At 36.2% G+C, this 16,131-nt stretch overlaps 2 protein-coding genes across 4 annotated transcripts in view; one reads left to right on the top strand and one right to left on the bottom strand.

The window, feature by feature from the left end:
- LOC127951558 (BMP/retinoic acid-inducible neural-specific protein 3-like) overlaps window positions 1-1,580 on the bottom strand; it is a 95,965-nt gene extending 94,385 nt beyond the window's left edge. The window contains exon 1 of the mRNA XM_052549509.1: window positions 892-1,580. The gene's annotated coding sequence lies outside the window, so the exon portion shown is untranslated. The remainder of the gene's footprint in view (window positions 1-891) is intronic.
- Window positions 1,581-14,463: 12,883 nt separating this feature from the next.
- LOC127951225 (astrotactin-1-like) overlaps window positions 14,464-16,131 on the top strand; it is a 263,118-nt gene continuing 261,450 nt past the window's right edge. For 2 of the 3 annotated variants that reach the window (XM_052549026.1, XM_052549028.1), the window contains exon 1: window positions 14,465-15,016. In XM_052549026.1, the coding sequence (XP_052404986.1) occupies window positions 14,725-15,016 (292 nt within the window). In that variant the 5' untranslated portion in view covers window positions 14,465-14,724. Of the gene's footprint in view, window positions 15,017-16,131 lie in introns of all 3 variants that reach the window. The other variant, XM_052549027.1, reaches the window with a different exon arrangement.

The following is a 16,131-nucleotide window of genomic DNA, read 5'->3' on the forward strand; positions in this document are numbered from 1 at the left end:
TGGAAATGTCAGCGTGCTTCTGGTCTGCCACTGCCAGAGTGAGAAAAGAGGATTAATGTACATATGTAAGACAATGCAGTCCAGCTTTAACCCCTTATACTAGTCCAAAATACAGAGCCCACACGCCCAAGAAATCAAGAAATGTGGTTATTCTCCGGGTTCCTTGCAGAGTCCAGGCAGACATCCAAACTAAACTGTGAAGAAGCCATCCCGTGAGTCACTGTCGCTGCGGGACGGTTTTGTTTTAGCTCTCCGCTGCTGTTCATGTTTTTTCTGTATTATGTTCAAAAGCTTCAAAGTGAGAAGAAAGTTTGGAAAGGGAGTTAAGGATTTCTTGCATGTTTTTGGAGTACCCCTCTGGGTTATTGTCGTTGTGCAAGGAGCTGGAAACTCTTGGGGCAAGCTCTAGATTTAGTTTGAGAAAGCATTGTGGGATGAAATTAAATCCAGTTTAATGAGATAGAGCCAATGCCCGTAGAACCATCTATACTAGTCAAGAAGGCTATGTTTATAGCATGAACTCATCACGTATACAATTGGTGTTCTGTAATACTCTGAATTAACTGCATGCGTAAATCCTGTGATTAAAGCCAAATTAAATCAAATTGAACCATTTTTTTTTACATCAAAATTAGAACAACAAACTGTATAGTATTATTATTATTCTTTTTGTATCAAAACAAAGTTACCTGCGTCTTATGTTAATCTGACATTGTTTACTGACACTGCGGCTATCTATAATTCGATGTAGGAGAAAAACCACATATAAAAACCCCACAAATGTTGTAACATTTAAGTCAGGAGATGATTTTGACACTACAAGATGAGCAGAGTGTAGTGGTTTAACTTAATAAAGATCAAGTGTCCAGTGAACTGTGAGAAGGTACTCACCCAGACCGTGAAGGGTGGTTCCACTCCTGTCCCTACAGCGTTTGTATCCGATCGTCTTCTAGCGTCAGTCAGGATGTTGGATTCGCAGTTCGGTCTCAAGTGGAGGAATGCAGCTCCCACCCGCTCAGCCCCCCGCTGTACCTCCTCCGCTGTGATCTCACACAGGTTCACAAGGCAGTCAAAAGGGTAATCCAGGCATTGTATTGATGCTCCGAAGAGAGTGCCCTTTATGGGTGCATTTGAAATGTTTGATAGCCATTAGTTTCTTTTTTTTCGATTAAAGATTTAAAAACTGGATGCAGGAACTTTAAGACCAGTTCTTTTAGAATGCAAAGTCCCAGAAATGTTTTTTTTTTTTGTCCAAGCAGGATAGAAGGAATTCGGGTCCTCTTGAACAATGTGTGATCTTCCCAAACAAGTAGGATCACATTAGATTACAATCAAACAGATAAATCCATAAAAAGCTGTTCTCTCCTTTTAACTCATTTGCATTATCCAGCTTCTTCCAAGTAGAAAAACTGCACCTGCCACGGTTAATTTGTGACATCCACTCTCTCGCTCTCTCTTTCTCTGTGTTTTAGTGTGTGTGCCAGATTGCTAGAGCTAGAATTTAGCTGCCCATGCTGTAGTCATCACTCACTGCCAAGCCCCAAAACGGTGAGCCTCGCGCAGAGGAGAGCTACTCCAAGTCTTTCAGGAAAGCATCTCTTTCTTTTCAACAAGCTCTGTCCAACTGAGACCAGAGGCCACGCCTCTCTCACTCTGATTGGCTGAGCTGCAGCAGGCAGCGATGTTACAAGGAAAGAAGAGAGCGAGAGAAAGAGAGAGAGAGAGAGAGAGAGAGAGAGATAGAGAGAGAGAGGATAGACCAGACTCTGTGAGCCCTGGAGGGACAGGGTGGCTAATGAAAGCGAAAATGCTTTTCTCCCAATGCTTTAGCCAAATTTGTCTGCTACAAATTTGTTGTGACTCCTGGCAAACTGAATTCATACTGACAAAGTCTCCAGTTTCTTAAGGGACATGTATCTTGTTTTTCATACAATAAAGCCAAAAGTCAGTTCTTGTCAGCCTAGTACCCTGATACTGCCAGATATCTTGGGAATATTGAAGGAAATGCTCAAACTTGTACATCTCAATCTGATGTGGAAATAGTGCAATTGAAAAAGGGATGACTATTTCCATATATTTTCTATGGGAAATTGTATTTGATCTTGTGCAGTAACATTTAAAGGGCTTTCCCAAAACTAGATGTAAAATGTGGATGTTGATGTGTACATTGTTGCCTATAAAAGCAAAGATTAAATTAACTTTTTCTCTCTCCAAAGAACAAAATACATGCATTTCTATGGAAGCTTATTTCTGCATCAAAAAAAAAAAAAAAAAAATATATATATATATATATATATATATATATATATATATATAAGGTCATAATGTTACATTCCAAAGTCCAGTACAAAGTCACAAAGTCAAACAGTACAAAGTCACATTGTGAAACTGGAATTATGCAATAGTTATCCAAAATTAAACAATGTCACATTATAGCCTTATTTATTAACCTTTTTTAATTACTATTCTAAATAGATGCTTTGCTAAAATATTAGCATAGCATGAGCATATTTCAGACTGTACATTAAATTAAATTACATTTATGCATTTAGCAGACACTTTTATCCAAAGCAACTTACAGTGCATTTAGGCTATACATTTTTACCTATTATGTGTTCCCGGGGAATCAAACCCCCAACCTTGGTCTTGATAGCGCAATCCTCTACCAATTGAGCTACAGGAACACTAGCCATTAATTAGCATTAACATTAGCCAGTAATTACCAGTCCAGTTTATTTTGACCAGTGCTTACATTATATATGGTTGACAGCTATTATTCATCCTACCTGACTGCTTACATAAGTGTAACTGACCATACATAACAGTTTTTTGTAATATACCTGCCATACAATTGTCAATTTGAATTTGTCATACCTTACCTACTTATTTGTATTTTGTCTTTCTTTTATTATGTGTTTTTTTGTTCTGTCGCTGTCCTTCTGTTGCACTGCGGAGCTTCTATCACAAAAACAAATTCCCTGTATGTGTAAACATACAGTACCTGGCAATAAAGCTCATTCTGATTCTGATTCTGATTCTGACTGAGCTTTTCCATTTTTCCAACTGGAACATCTTCTGCATATCAATTGTCTCCTCTGCCTGGGCTGGATAAAAATAAGATAGGTCTTTGTTTGTGCCGGAAGCCTTGCATTTCTATTTGCTTTGTAAACCTTGCCACTTTTGTGCAGCTGCACAGCTCTCAGTCTTAAGAAAAGTCAGCAAAGTTAAAACCAAAGTGTTGAAGCAAGCCAAGGTAGTGTATTGACACCTATAGGGTAAGATGAGTCAAGATGCATGTCTTGGTCATATATGTCTGAACGTCTAATTTTGTGAGATTCATTCTATATAAAGACATCGCTGTATAACTGATATAGGATTATGTTTTATTACACGCCCAAACCCCTTTTTATTTGAAATATTTCCAAACGTGTTAACTGTAGTATAAAATATCTCGATTCTCAAATATGTCTAGCCTTTAACTGCGTTTTGCACCTTTATAGATTTTTATTTGATCAATAAAACCCTGACTTTTTACTTAAGTGCCAGATATGGGTGTCATGCCAGAAAATATTTTTAATACGACTGAATTTGCATTTGATGTGGATTTTAATAACATTATTGTAAGTTACTTATTATAACACTTTCATTTTACAGAGAGTAAGGCACGTTATCAAAGAACATTTTCATTCAGTCTAGCCAGAGTTCAGGCACTCTCAAAAACTCCCATTATAATCACTTAAGCTTTTTACATTGTGAAATAATGAAATAAATATCTTACTTACATTCGTACCCATATCTGCACTTTGTTGTTTCTGATGAGAGAATTCGCCAGATAATTCAGTCAGCAAGCCACGTTTCAGCGATGACTCATCTGAAGGTCTTTGATAGGCCATTGCATTCATAATCTTAACAGAATTGTGTGTGATTCGTTATAATGCTGTGCTATACAAGCACATCAGTCTCAGGCTCAGCGCCAGCCAGCGAGCGCAGATTTGGATCATAGAGCTGATAATGTGCTGCACTAGACGATCTAATCACACTGGTGTGATTGTAAAAAATATTATTTGGCTTTTTCTTTTTTTTTATGCCTTTTGGGAGCTGCATTCAAAATCCACATGGCTCAGAAATGGGCACATTATGCAAATGTAATATAATTTTTTTGTTCAGTCTATTTTAACACAATTAGATAATTATTATAACATCTCAAATAACTAAAATAAATAAAGTGTGTTTTTGCATAATTCTTTGGAAGAGTTTGACAGGAGTCGCACATGTAATTCTTGCCTTCACCCATTTAGTTGGACTGTAATTTGCAGCTGTGTTAGAAAATATAAGAAAAACAGCAGCAATGCATAATTATGTAAAAAAAATAATAATAATAGACTTTAAAAAACTTGCCCTTACAACTTGTAAGTTACAAGGGAGAAAGCCCGTCCATCATTCTGCAATAACAGTTGAGACTTTCTGTTCCACGCTTGAACCGGTTCATTCTAAAGAATTAATTTAGAAAGTACTTGTTGGATGCACAAAACTTACTTTTAGTGTTAGGTAAAGTTAATTGCCTATTACCAAAACAATCCAATCTGAAATACATACATCGTTCAACCGGACATAATAACTGTTATTTGTGTTTGCACAACTATCTGTTTCTGCTTCTTTATCATATTTATAGTGTGTGATTTATAAATTACCTTATATCCTACATCACATATTTTGATTTTGGACGTCTGGTCACTTTATATACTGTATTATATCAGAATATTATATAACTGTTAAGCCTACTATAAATATTAATATACGCTAAAACGTGTCCTGTATCATAGCTACATGAAGGACCTTTGCAGCAAAAAAAAAAAAAAAAAAAAAAAAAAAAAAAAAAAAAACGCGTCAAAATCAGTTAGATATTCAGTGAGATAAGATTTATTAAATGATATAGGACGTTGAGACGTTCCCTTTCGAAAGGTAACTCCACCATTAATTGTAGGCCTATTTATTTAAATAACAAAAAAGAAAAAGAAAAAAGACATTTCTGAATAAAATATTTTTATAGGTGTTATATCTAATTTGGCTTTTTTCAATAAACATAGGCCTGTAACATTTTTGTTATTAGCATATTTTACCTATTATTACTACGTTACCTTTATTATTAAATTAATATTACGATGAATTTGCCCCGCAATAATTTCATTGCGCATCACATAACTGATGCACTGCAAGTATAATAAAGATCAAGCTATCTTATTCCTTACTGAAAATGTTTCTAAAAAGGTCTTTCAAAACAGGTTTATTATACAATGAGTTATAGCCTTTAATTAAAATTATTAACCCACTAACTGTAATCATCAATGAAAAAGCTTTAGGCTATCTCGAGCACTGACTAAAAAAAAATACTGTCCTTTCTTTATTTAATTATTTTCCACCAACCTATGTATGGGCCACAGAAGAGATATTAAGGGAGTACATTAACGCATTTAGCTATATAGGTTACCCTTATCAGCATATGAAGTAGATTATTATTATATTATATTATTTTATTATTTATATATTTTTTATTATTATTATTTTTTTTTAAACAAAGAAACACTTTTATCCAAGTTGATCCAAAGTAACAGATAAATGCAGCGTTTGAGAGAATATGCGCAGTAATGCAGAGTCAGATGCCGAAAACACAGTCAGTTTTTACTTTCACCTTCTAGTGAAACAAATGAGATTAAGAGGTTGACATCCATTGGCTTGCCTTCCTGGTTAAAAACAACTATTTACAATATTGCAACATACCTGTATCCAACCCCCCAACCCACCGCCCTTGAGTTCATGGTTAGGAGCCTCGGTTCCCTCTCGAGCTTTCACGAGGAATCACAGAGATATTTATCCATTATGGGAACTCCTTCCCTTCTAACCTTTCTCGAAGTCCTATTACGCCAGTCAGTAAGCATTGACGCGAAAGTATGCAACCGCATGCAAATACAGACACACTCGGGAGGCAGTATAATATTCGGTGCATGCAACAATTACGTCAGAATCTTCTACTTCACATGTTGAATTCACTATGGAAACTATCTGCAAAATATGTGCGGGACCAATCGGGCCGCCAGATCAGCATGACTACTGCGTCGTCTGCCTGGGCCTGACCCATGCCAAGGCGGCGCTGGACGAGTCCAACTGCGGGCATTGCATGGACCTGCCGGCCCGCCTGCTCCGTATCCTATTCGGGATGAGGCCCACTGCTGCCAGCATGCCGCAGGTGGGTCCTTCCCCTCCCAGTAACAGGTGCGTCGTCTTGCTTCTCAGCCTACCCCGGCAGCCGCACCGTTCCCCGGTCTCCCTCCCCGTGGCCTGCGTCCGCCCTCCTTACAATAGCACAGAGTTTGTGTCCTTTAGCCAGGAGGAGGGGGATGGCGCTATATCCGTCTCGGCCTCTGAGAGGGAGGATTGGGTGGGATGTTAGCACCTCTAGGAGGAGCTCATGAGGGTTCTGTCAAGGGCTGTCCAGGAGTTGGAGCTTACCTGGAGTCTTCAAGAGGAGACTGTCAGGAGTAAGCTTGACTCTTGGTATTTCAGGTCCACACAAAAAGCTGATTCGAGGGAGTCAGTCCCCTTCTCTCGGGGACTCAGAAATCAAGCTGTGCGGGACTACCGACCACCTTGCCAATAAAGCATATGCATCTGATGGTGAAGCAGCTTCCGTGCTGCATGCCATGGCGGTGCTGCAGGTTTTTCATGCGAAGCTTCTACAGGCGGTGGAGGGCGGAGGCCTCATGGCAGAGGCTATTAAGGATCTGCACGTGGCAACGTACTTTGCGTTGATGGCAACAAAGCGAGCGGTCCAGGCTGTGGGTAAGGCCATGGGGTTTATGGTGACCCTTTAGAGGCACCTTTAGTTAAATCTGCCTAACCTTAAGGATGCTGACCGTAAAGTGCTGCTGAACGCTCCAGTGACTCCCTCCAGCGTTTTTGGTGACGCCGTAGAGTCCATTACTGAGCGCTTCGTGGAGGCCCATAAGCGCACCAAAACTATGAGTCACGTGATGTCAAGATGCGCTTTCCAGCAACAGATGGCGAGCACCTGACTATTCTCAGTGGAGGGATAACCTCAGGCCAGCTATCGCGGTTGTGACTGCTACTGCTCCTCGCCAGGAGCCGGATGTCCGGAGGAGGGCGTGGGGTCCCGGAAGGAAACAGCAGGGCCACCGGAGGAGCCTGCAACATGACTCTTGCCTGCCGCTGGCTGCTAAGCCGTCGTCCTGATGGTCTGAAGAGAGGAGGAGAGTTTGTGGGCAGCCCTGTTCCCAAGCGCCACAGGTTCATGTTTGTGTGTTGGATGTTCATTCAATAAAAATGCATACATTCTCATTCCTCCTCACTCAGTCAATGTGGTGCTGCTCGTCCCACCTCAGAGCAGTGCAGAGCTATAGAGGCCCAATTGTTGTGGACAATTTATTTTCTTTTTTGTATTATTCTTTTCTTTTTATTGATAAAAATAATCTAGGATTCTTTGATGGCTAGAAAGAAGGTATTTATTTGATGTACTTGCAAAACTAACAATGTCAGTTCATTTTGCTGTTACTTTGGATCAACTTGGATAAAAGTGTTTCTTTCTTTCTTTAAAAAAAATAATATAAAAATATATATTTATATATATATATATATATATATATATATATATATATATATATATATATATACACACACACACACACACACACACACACACAGACACACACACACACACACACATATATATATATATATATATATATATATATATATATATATATATATATATCTATATATATGGATTATATTTTTTATATTATTTATATCTACTTTCCCTTAAAAGTCTGTAAAAAAACTGTATCTTTCTACTGAAAATAATACAGTTTGATTTGTTTAAGCCTTTAAATATGCTAATTGTCAAAAAGTACTTGACATGCATTTTAAAACTTTTCTTTTAAAATTGCCAAAAGCAAATAAACTATATAAAAAAGCTGGCTTTGAGTGGCATTTTCGGTCACCACTGTCTGACAGTTTGAACAAAGCTCTAATTAAAAGATCATTAAACATGACCAGGCCTTCATTACAACATTTGCAATAATATTCTCTGCATTAACTCCCTTCTATTTGAAGTGTAATGGTCCGTCTCAGCATGCAGGGTTATATTGTCACATTAACGGCACAGGCTTTGCTTCAATAGTGATACCTGGAATAGAATTGGTTCAGCTTTCACAACTTCAATGTCACGACAGTGAGGCAAAGACAATTAGGGTGTATAAATATGTAAATATGGGAGGACACCTCACCAGGAGTCAGGTAATGACATTTTCAGCCCCGATTTGGTTTATTCCCCAGTCGTCCCAAATTAGAAACCTTAATGAGGACCAATAGGCCACAGATGGTCAAACTCTAGGGTACATGAGTCTCCTGATCTCCTTCTGCTTCTTGCAGCATCACTTTTACGTGCCAACAATGCATTTACCTTGCCAGCTGCTGCATGCTCAAGGGGGTAATCATTACCTTGAGTAGAAGGTCAATCCATGGCAGCGTTTGCCAGGGAGATCGTGGCCCAGGCTGCGTTTGGAGACTGGCAAACTGGACAACAAGGGTGATTCATCTTTGGGGGTGAGGGGGCAGATACTCCCCGTCGCTATTTGTCTTGTGACGTTGACATATAAAAAACACTCAGAGGGCACAATCTCGGGAGAGAAAAATGGCGGACGTCCACAGTCAGTCTGGACACGAGAACTCCTGATGTCTTTTCTCTCTTTCCGTGCATCTCTTTTGCATCAGGACTTGTTTTGTTAAGCGTTACTTCACAGATTCATTAGATAATTTATGTTTGTTGAAAGTTTGAAAGATGAATATGGATTAATTTAATTGTGCTAATGTCATAACACTGATCTGTAGCATTTACAGGAAACCTGAATGAATGCGATCAGCATATGTCAGGGCCATTGCTGTTACTCATGGGGAATAAATCTAATTTGAAATCTCTTGTTAACCTATGATCAAATTTTTTTTTATTGTTGTTGTTCCCAAGCATATGAGCCTGGGAATAATATTTTCATCATAATCATTTTGAGTTAAATAATACTAGACTCCAGGACAATGTATTTTATGCTAGACAAAATGTCAGAATTGCCTAGACTGTGTATTTGTTCAGAAAGGTCTGTCTGCTTGCAGATATGCCAATCACACTCTCTTCTGTGACTGTGACTCTGGACATATCACATTATTCACATATATTTTCCATGTTCTGTTTGCATATCATAACTGATTGAACAGACTGACACTGTATATAAATGGGTGGAAGGAAACAAATTGACATTTAAAGAGCCACACAGATGGGAAATCAAAAATTACCTGTATTACAGTGTATGATGTAGCTGCACATCAGTGTAAACAATGTGCAAAGTTATTAAACCAAAAAGTACTCGATTTATAAAGTTATTGGCTTCTAAAGTAAGGAGTCGACTCTGGATCGCTGAAACGAGTCGTCATAGATTTCAAATCTTTTGCCCATATCTATGTACGTCACTAGAAACACTTTGCATAATAATAAAAGAGGATTCATTACCAACTTTATTTGGATCAACAAGCATCTCCGAATCACAACGCGAAGTATGATTATGAAGTTATGTGTTTGTTTTCTCCCGAGCGTCTTATAGTATGTGTGCTATCTGCAGCCTTTATCTGCGCTGATCTTCATTTACAAACACGTCATTAAAATGAACTGTAACTCCGTGAATACTCAACGAAGAGACATGAGAGAGATATCTATAGAAAGCTTGACATGTCTACTTTAAAACTAAATAAGTGCTGCCGAAAACAAATGATAAAGTTTATGATAAAGTAATCCATAAATGTAAAATGGTTTAGGGAAACTGAATCTTTTGAACAGCTTCGCGCGAACCGTTTGGGGATCTCTGAGAATTGAGGTAATTTTAAAACATATTTTGACAAAATGACAATGTTTTTTAACCTTGGATGGATTTAAACCTATTGTACAGGACTTATAAACAGTGATAGGAAGCTTAGAATTTTCATCTTACTGGCTCTTTAACTAATAAAACCCAGAAGAAAATTGTATAATTGTATATCTCCTTGAATATTAACATACACAAGATTTTAACTGCCTCATTTTTTTTTTCTGTCTGTTCTTCAAGCTTGCTTATTCGTTCATTATTTTCACATGAAAGTGAAATAGCTGCAAAACTTAAGACCTTATAGATTAAGATTGTAGTAGAATTAAAGAAGTGTTTGTGTGTTGAAATGCACAGTCTCTGAAATGAAGTTAACATTTGTAACAACAAATTCTGAATCTGAAGTCACAGATACCACCACAAGTAATGACACTCAAAAATACAGCGACAGATTAAAAAGATATGCCAAATACCAAATATTATTGCTTTTGTATTTTATAAAAACTATATATAAAATATACAAAATAAGAAACAACTATATATTTTTTTATTTTTATAGTGCTTAGAATGTTCACAAACTGTACAATGGTACAATGGAACTTTGGTACAATGCTTGTTGTTTTAAATTGTGCTTTATAAATAAACGTGAGCTTGAACTCGAACAAAATTACTACAGCTATAATGAAAATTAGAACAAAAATGAAAAATATCAAAATAAAAACGTATTCAGAATATTAACAAAAACTAATCTCAATGATACTAAAATAACACTATTTTCACTTAACAAACTTACAACGTATCAATTCTGTATCTCCGCCCCTTGAATTTTGCAACACCTTTATTGTTTCTTGTTTGTGTGCTGTCTCAGCAACATCTTATGCAGAGCTTTGTGTTTTTCTCCAGCTAATTGGTGAAGGGGTAACACCTTGTACGTGAGGGGAGAGGAAGTCTCACATTTTGTCAAACATCTGGCTTGTATTACTGCTCACATATGGCTAAAGAACATCAACCAGTAAATGCATTACCTGCCTTACAGAGTATGTGTATACAGTAGAACATCTTGTAGCATACCTGCATACTGTTAGCCTAAACAAAAAAAACAAAACAGAAAAACACTGAGTATAAAATATTTATTTGCATACACATGATTTTCATATGTGGTAATTATTTATAGATTCTTAAATCTAACTAAACAGGGGATCTTTAATTTTCCAGCAGTACTTGAGCATGATCTTTTATCAAGTGCCATTTCTCAGAACTATTGTCTGTCCTCTAATAAAGAGCAGTCATACTGTTTGGAGATCATTTTGTGAGCTATTTAACTCAGTAGGAAACATTTTGCAGTAGTAATTGAGAAATGAAATGCACATGTTTATGAAGTTCAATTGCTTGGCTATAACCCACATACAGTTTCTTTTCTTGTGAATTGTTAAAGAGATTTGAGGATGTGTGAGAGCATGTACATGCCTGTATAACAAATGAAGCTTGTATTTGGCATTTTATATTTATCTGCATAGATGTGGACACAGTGTGCGGATTTGTTCTTAGAAAAGAAGCTTATGTCTAAGCCCTGCTTCACACCATTTTAAAATAGAAAGGACATTTTATTAAGCATAAGAACAATATGCTGAAAATACTAAGGTTGCAAATGCTTGAGTGACAATTTGTCATGTCAAATACAGTCTGCTGTTAAGCCTTACAGAATACGTGGAGATATTGTGTGTGGATTTTCTTTTCTAAATCTGAAAACTGACTTGCATCGGGTTTCCATGGCTATCACAAGGGCCAAGACTGCTTTGAGGGCAAACAAATGCATAACACAGAAGATGCCAATGCATAACATAGATTTCTCATGTCACAAAGAGGCTCTTATCTTTTAAAGGCTTCATTCAATTCATTTAAATTCAATTCAAGTTTATTTGTATAGCAAATTTCACTATATAAATCGTTGCAAAGCAGCTTTACAGAAAATTAAGTTTCTACAATATATTTAGTAGTATCTTATCAGTGGTGACTATGCCAGTTAATTTACATATGGCAGAAATATACAGAAAAATCAATTAAAGATGTAATCAAACAGATAATGAACACTATTAACAGCAATCATTAGCAAAAGTTCTGTATGTTGTATCAGGGTTGGCATTACTTGAGGTCCTCTAAAGGGTTGGCATCATCTCTTCTCAGGTGTTTCGGATCTAGACTGAAGTGACAACAAACAGAAAGGGACTACACTCATCTGTTCTAAAGGAAATTGTGATTTTCATGTTCTTCAGGACGTGTATCTCCAGTAATATAATGGTATAAGATGGCATCTTCCTTTCACTGTGAACACGATTTTCCCAGCACCTTTTCTGGTGCTATGATAAACCACAGCATATGCAGTTTGAGATTGCTTTATAGTGTGTTAGACTGACCAACTAGCATTACGAATAAAGTGTCCAAAAATGTCTTGGTTGCCAATTCCCTGTGCACATTAAGAATGATTTAAGTTTAGAAAATAGGTCATTACACTGTACGTGTTTTTTATGTTTATACCTAAATCTGGAACCCCACACACACCCACCCACCCCACTCCCTTTGTTCTTCTTCATATTCTTCTTTCTTTCTTTTTTCTTCCTTTTTTATATGAAACTGTAGTTCTGCTTATGGAGACCCTCCAGTCATCTGGGTACAGATTTGCCTCCCAGCATTGCCACCAATTCCTGTAAAGGAACAAGCAGTTGTGACAAAATTTCTCAGCACATGCTAAGCTGATAGGTGCTCCAGTTTTTACAACTAAACTAGTATCCAACTATTATCAATTATCAGTTTAATCTGAACAGAGAGTTTGCATATTTTGCCATGGGATTAATAATAATAATAATAATAATAATAATTGTATTACTATTATTATTACACATACAATAATAATAATAATAATAATAATAATAATAATAATAATAATAATAATTGAATAATATGATAAATAATAATACAGTCTTTTTATAGTGTAATAAAAAGAGCCAAAAAATCCTCAGAAGACTAATGTGGTTACACTATTTTGACAGTTCACTGTGCACTACTCATCACATTGCCTTTGGATAAGTGTAAACCACAAGCAGTAATATATTAGTAAGTGCTGCAGAGAGAATCTTAAAAGGAAGCAGGATATCACAGCAACGGGACCACAAGTGTGTCAATAGCCCTCTCTTCCCCACCCACCTTAAAGTTTAATTATTGAGCAGGTCAAAGCTGAAATGAGTACTGTGCCCTTTCATCACAAAAAGTGCTTCACACTTTGCTAAAGCCTTGCTTCAGTGCTGGAATAAGCTCAAGATTACACAGGGAGATCATTCTTTGGGGCAGACTGCACTACTTTCTTTCCTCTCTTTCTCTCTTTTTTTCTTCCTTCTTCCCAGAGTTTGCAGCTGCTGTTTGCTTGAAAAGATGCTCTTGGCTTCTCGACTTCAGTTCTGCTCTTCTTTCCGCAGTGCTCAGTGAACTATAAAACTTTAGCAGGGATTTTTTCTGCTAGTAACTCTCAAATAGTGCATTTATCTTTTTCTCTAAAAAAAGAAAACTATCCTGACAGTTTAAAACTATAAACTATAAACATAAAACTATTTCAGCTAATATATATATATATATATATATATATATATATATATATATATATATATATATATATATATATATATATATATATAGTGTTGTCAAACAATTAATCATGATTAATAGCATCCAAAATAAGTTTTTGTTTTACATATTATATGTATGTGTGCTTTGTATATTTATTATGTATAAATACACAGACATGCATATATGTATATTTAAGAAAAATATATTTGTATTTGAAATATATTTTTATATAATATAATTGATATAAATATATACATGTAAATATACACAGTACACAAACATATATTATGTAAACAAAAATTATTTTGGATGCGATTGATCATTTGACAGCCCAACTAAATATATCAGAAAATTACATTTATCATGCTTAATCTATTGCTTCTTTACCCACTGTAAAATAATCAGTGGTCATTCAGGAAAGAAATAAAACAATACAATATAAACAACATAATAAAAAAAAAAAACTGGTTTCAAATGGTTTAAGACGGATTGATCTGACTAGCTAAAAATTTCCAAAATGTCTCTTAAACCAGCAAACATCAGAACAGCATATGAAGGCACTTGACTTATTTTAACATACTTTAGCAATATAATGTTTAGTTTTTAAAAATAAATAAAATAAAATAAAATAAAAATAAATAAATAAAACTAAACTAGCATGAACATGATTAGTTACATAGCCTGTTTAGAACATAACGTATACTAGCCTAAAACAGTACAAAATAAGAAAAAAAAAAAGTGTGTAAGTAGGCCTACTTCATAAAACTAAATAAATTCTTGATAGAATGTCATTAAACTTGGTAAAGTAGAAATTATGGCAAACCATGGAATGTTTTAAAGTTGCAGGACTATTAAATGTAGGTCTTGCTAATGGTTGCCCGCTGCAACAAGAAAAATCGTTTTTAATGGCTTGAGGAGGAAAAGCCCAATAACGGGCTCCGATGCTGCGCTGTTCCGCCTCTCTCGCTGTCATCACTAAGCCGAGCAGTGTTATGATGACAACAACAATATTCAGCCGTAGGACGGAGAATATCTGAGTATTAAACCCTGCGTTTTCTTTGCTTATTTTTACGTAAATAGCTCGATTAGTGTGAAGCCAGCGCATTGCCGGTCCTCCTCCTCCAGCTCACAGTGTGCCGCTCACCGACTGCCGCAGCCTGCCAACCGCTACACAGTCTCCGGCAAGATGCTACTACCACACTCCGGACTGCTTATCGGCGTTCTCTGGATTGTCATCTTCAGTCCCGCTTGTGTGAAATGTCTGAATGGCGAAGAAGACCAGTCTCAAGACATGGAGTGCAAAATGAAAAGCGTTTCGGTATCCGCTTTGCCGTTTTTGCGAGAGAACGACCTGAGCATCATGCACAGCCCATCGGCCTCCGAGCCCAAGCTGCTATTCTCCGTCAGGAACGATTTTCCAGGCGAGATAGTCGTTGTTGACGACTTGGAAAATACCGAGCTCCCGTATTTTGTATTGGGTGAGTGCTGTTATTTATTAGCAGTTTAGCATCTTATTAAATATATATCTATATGATTGTGACAGCTATTGTGTTTATTAATAGAAATAGCAGTCGCAGCCGCAGGCCTAGTCCAAAACTCATATAGGTCAGTTTTAGTATGTTCTTTGTACGGAATAATACCCGGTAAGCTGCAGATATGTGTTATAGGAAGCATGACGCTCGTTTGTCAGGTCGAGACATATGCAAACATATGTTTTTTTATGATAAATATGCGTTACAAATACAGCTGTGAAAATTAGAGACAAAGAGTCTCTGGGTTAATGTCTTGTGAGAATTTCGTTTAAACTTGTGTGAAGTTTGTGCCATAGCTTCACCATATTTTTTTTTTTAATCTGAGAAGAGCAGACCAAGCAAACAACTAAAACAAATGTGTGCTTTGAGTTGTTTTCTGAAAGACATAGACATACAGACAGACATACAGATAAATAGATATAAGTTATACGTTGATAAACTTTGATATAATATTTAATAATAGTCTGTTGTAAATAGTAGTTTAGAAATATACATCTTATGGCTAAACTGTGTGACTTCATGTTATTGTTAGTACAAAGTGTGCAGTTCTTACTGGCAGTAGTTGAGATGGACTTTAATACGTTTGACTACCTTAATTTATTCAAATACCTTTTGGTTTGTTTTTGTGCATAAACATGTTCAAATGTATTATTATGGCATCATTCTTGCTTTAATTTCAAACATTAACATTTATCTAAGCTTTTCTATTTAAAAGAACTAAAAAGGTGACAATTTGTGTGGGTCGAGTAGAAGTTCACTGAAAAGTATATATATATATATATATATATATATATATATATATATATATATATATATATATATAATTTAAAATAAGTTGTACATGTAGGCCTATGCGTGCGTGTATGGATGCATTTGTACACACACACACACACACACACACACACACACACACACATACAGAGTATATATATATATATATATATATATATATATATATATATATATATATATATATATATATATATATATATATATAATAAAATACTGTGCATTAACTGAATACTGTGAAAGACATTTGTCTAAATTTGCCTAGCAGCTAG

Source organism: Carassius gibelio, chromosome B2 (genome assembly GCF_023724105.1).
Source record: "Carassius gibelio isolate Cgi1373 ecotype wild population from Czech Republic chromosome B2, carGib1.2-hapl.c, whole genome shotgun sequence".
NCBI classification, from domain to species: domain Eukaryota; kingdom Metazoa; phylum Chordata; class Actinopteri; order Cypriniformes; family Cyprinidae; genus Carassius; species Carassius gibelio.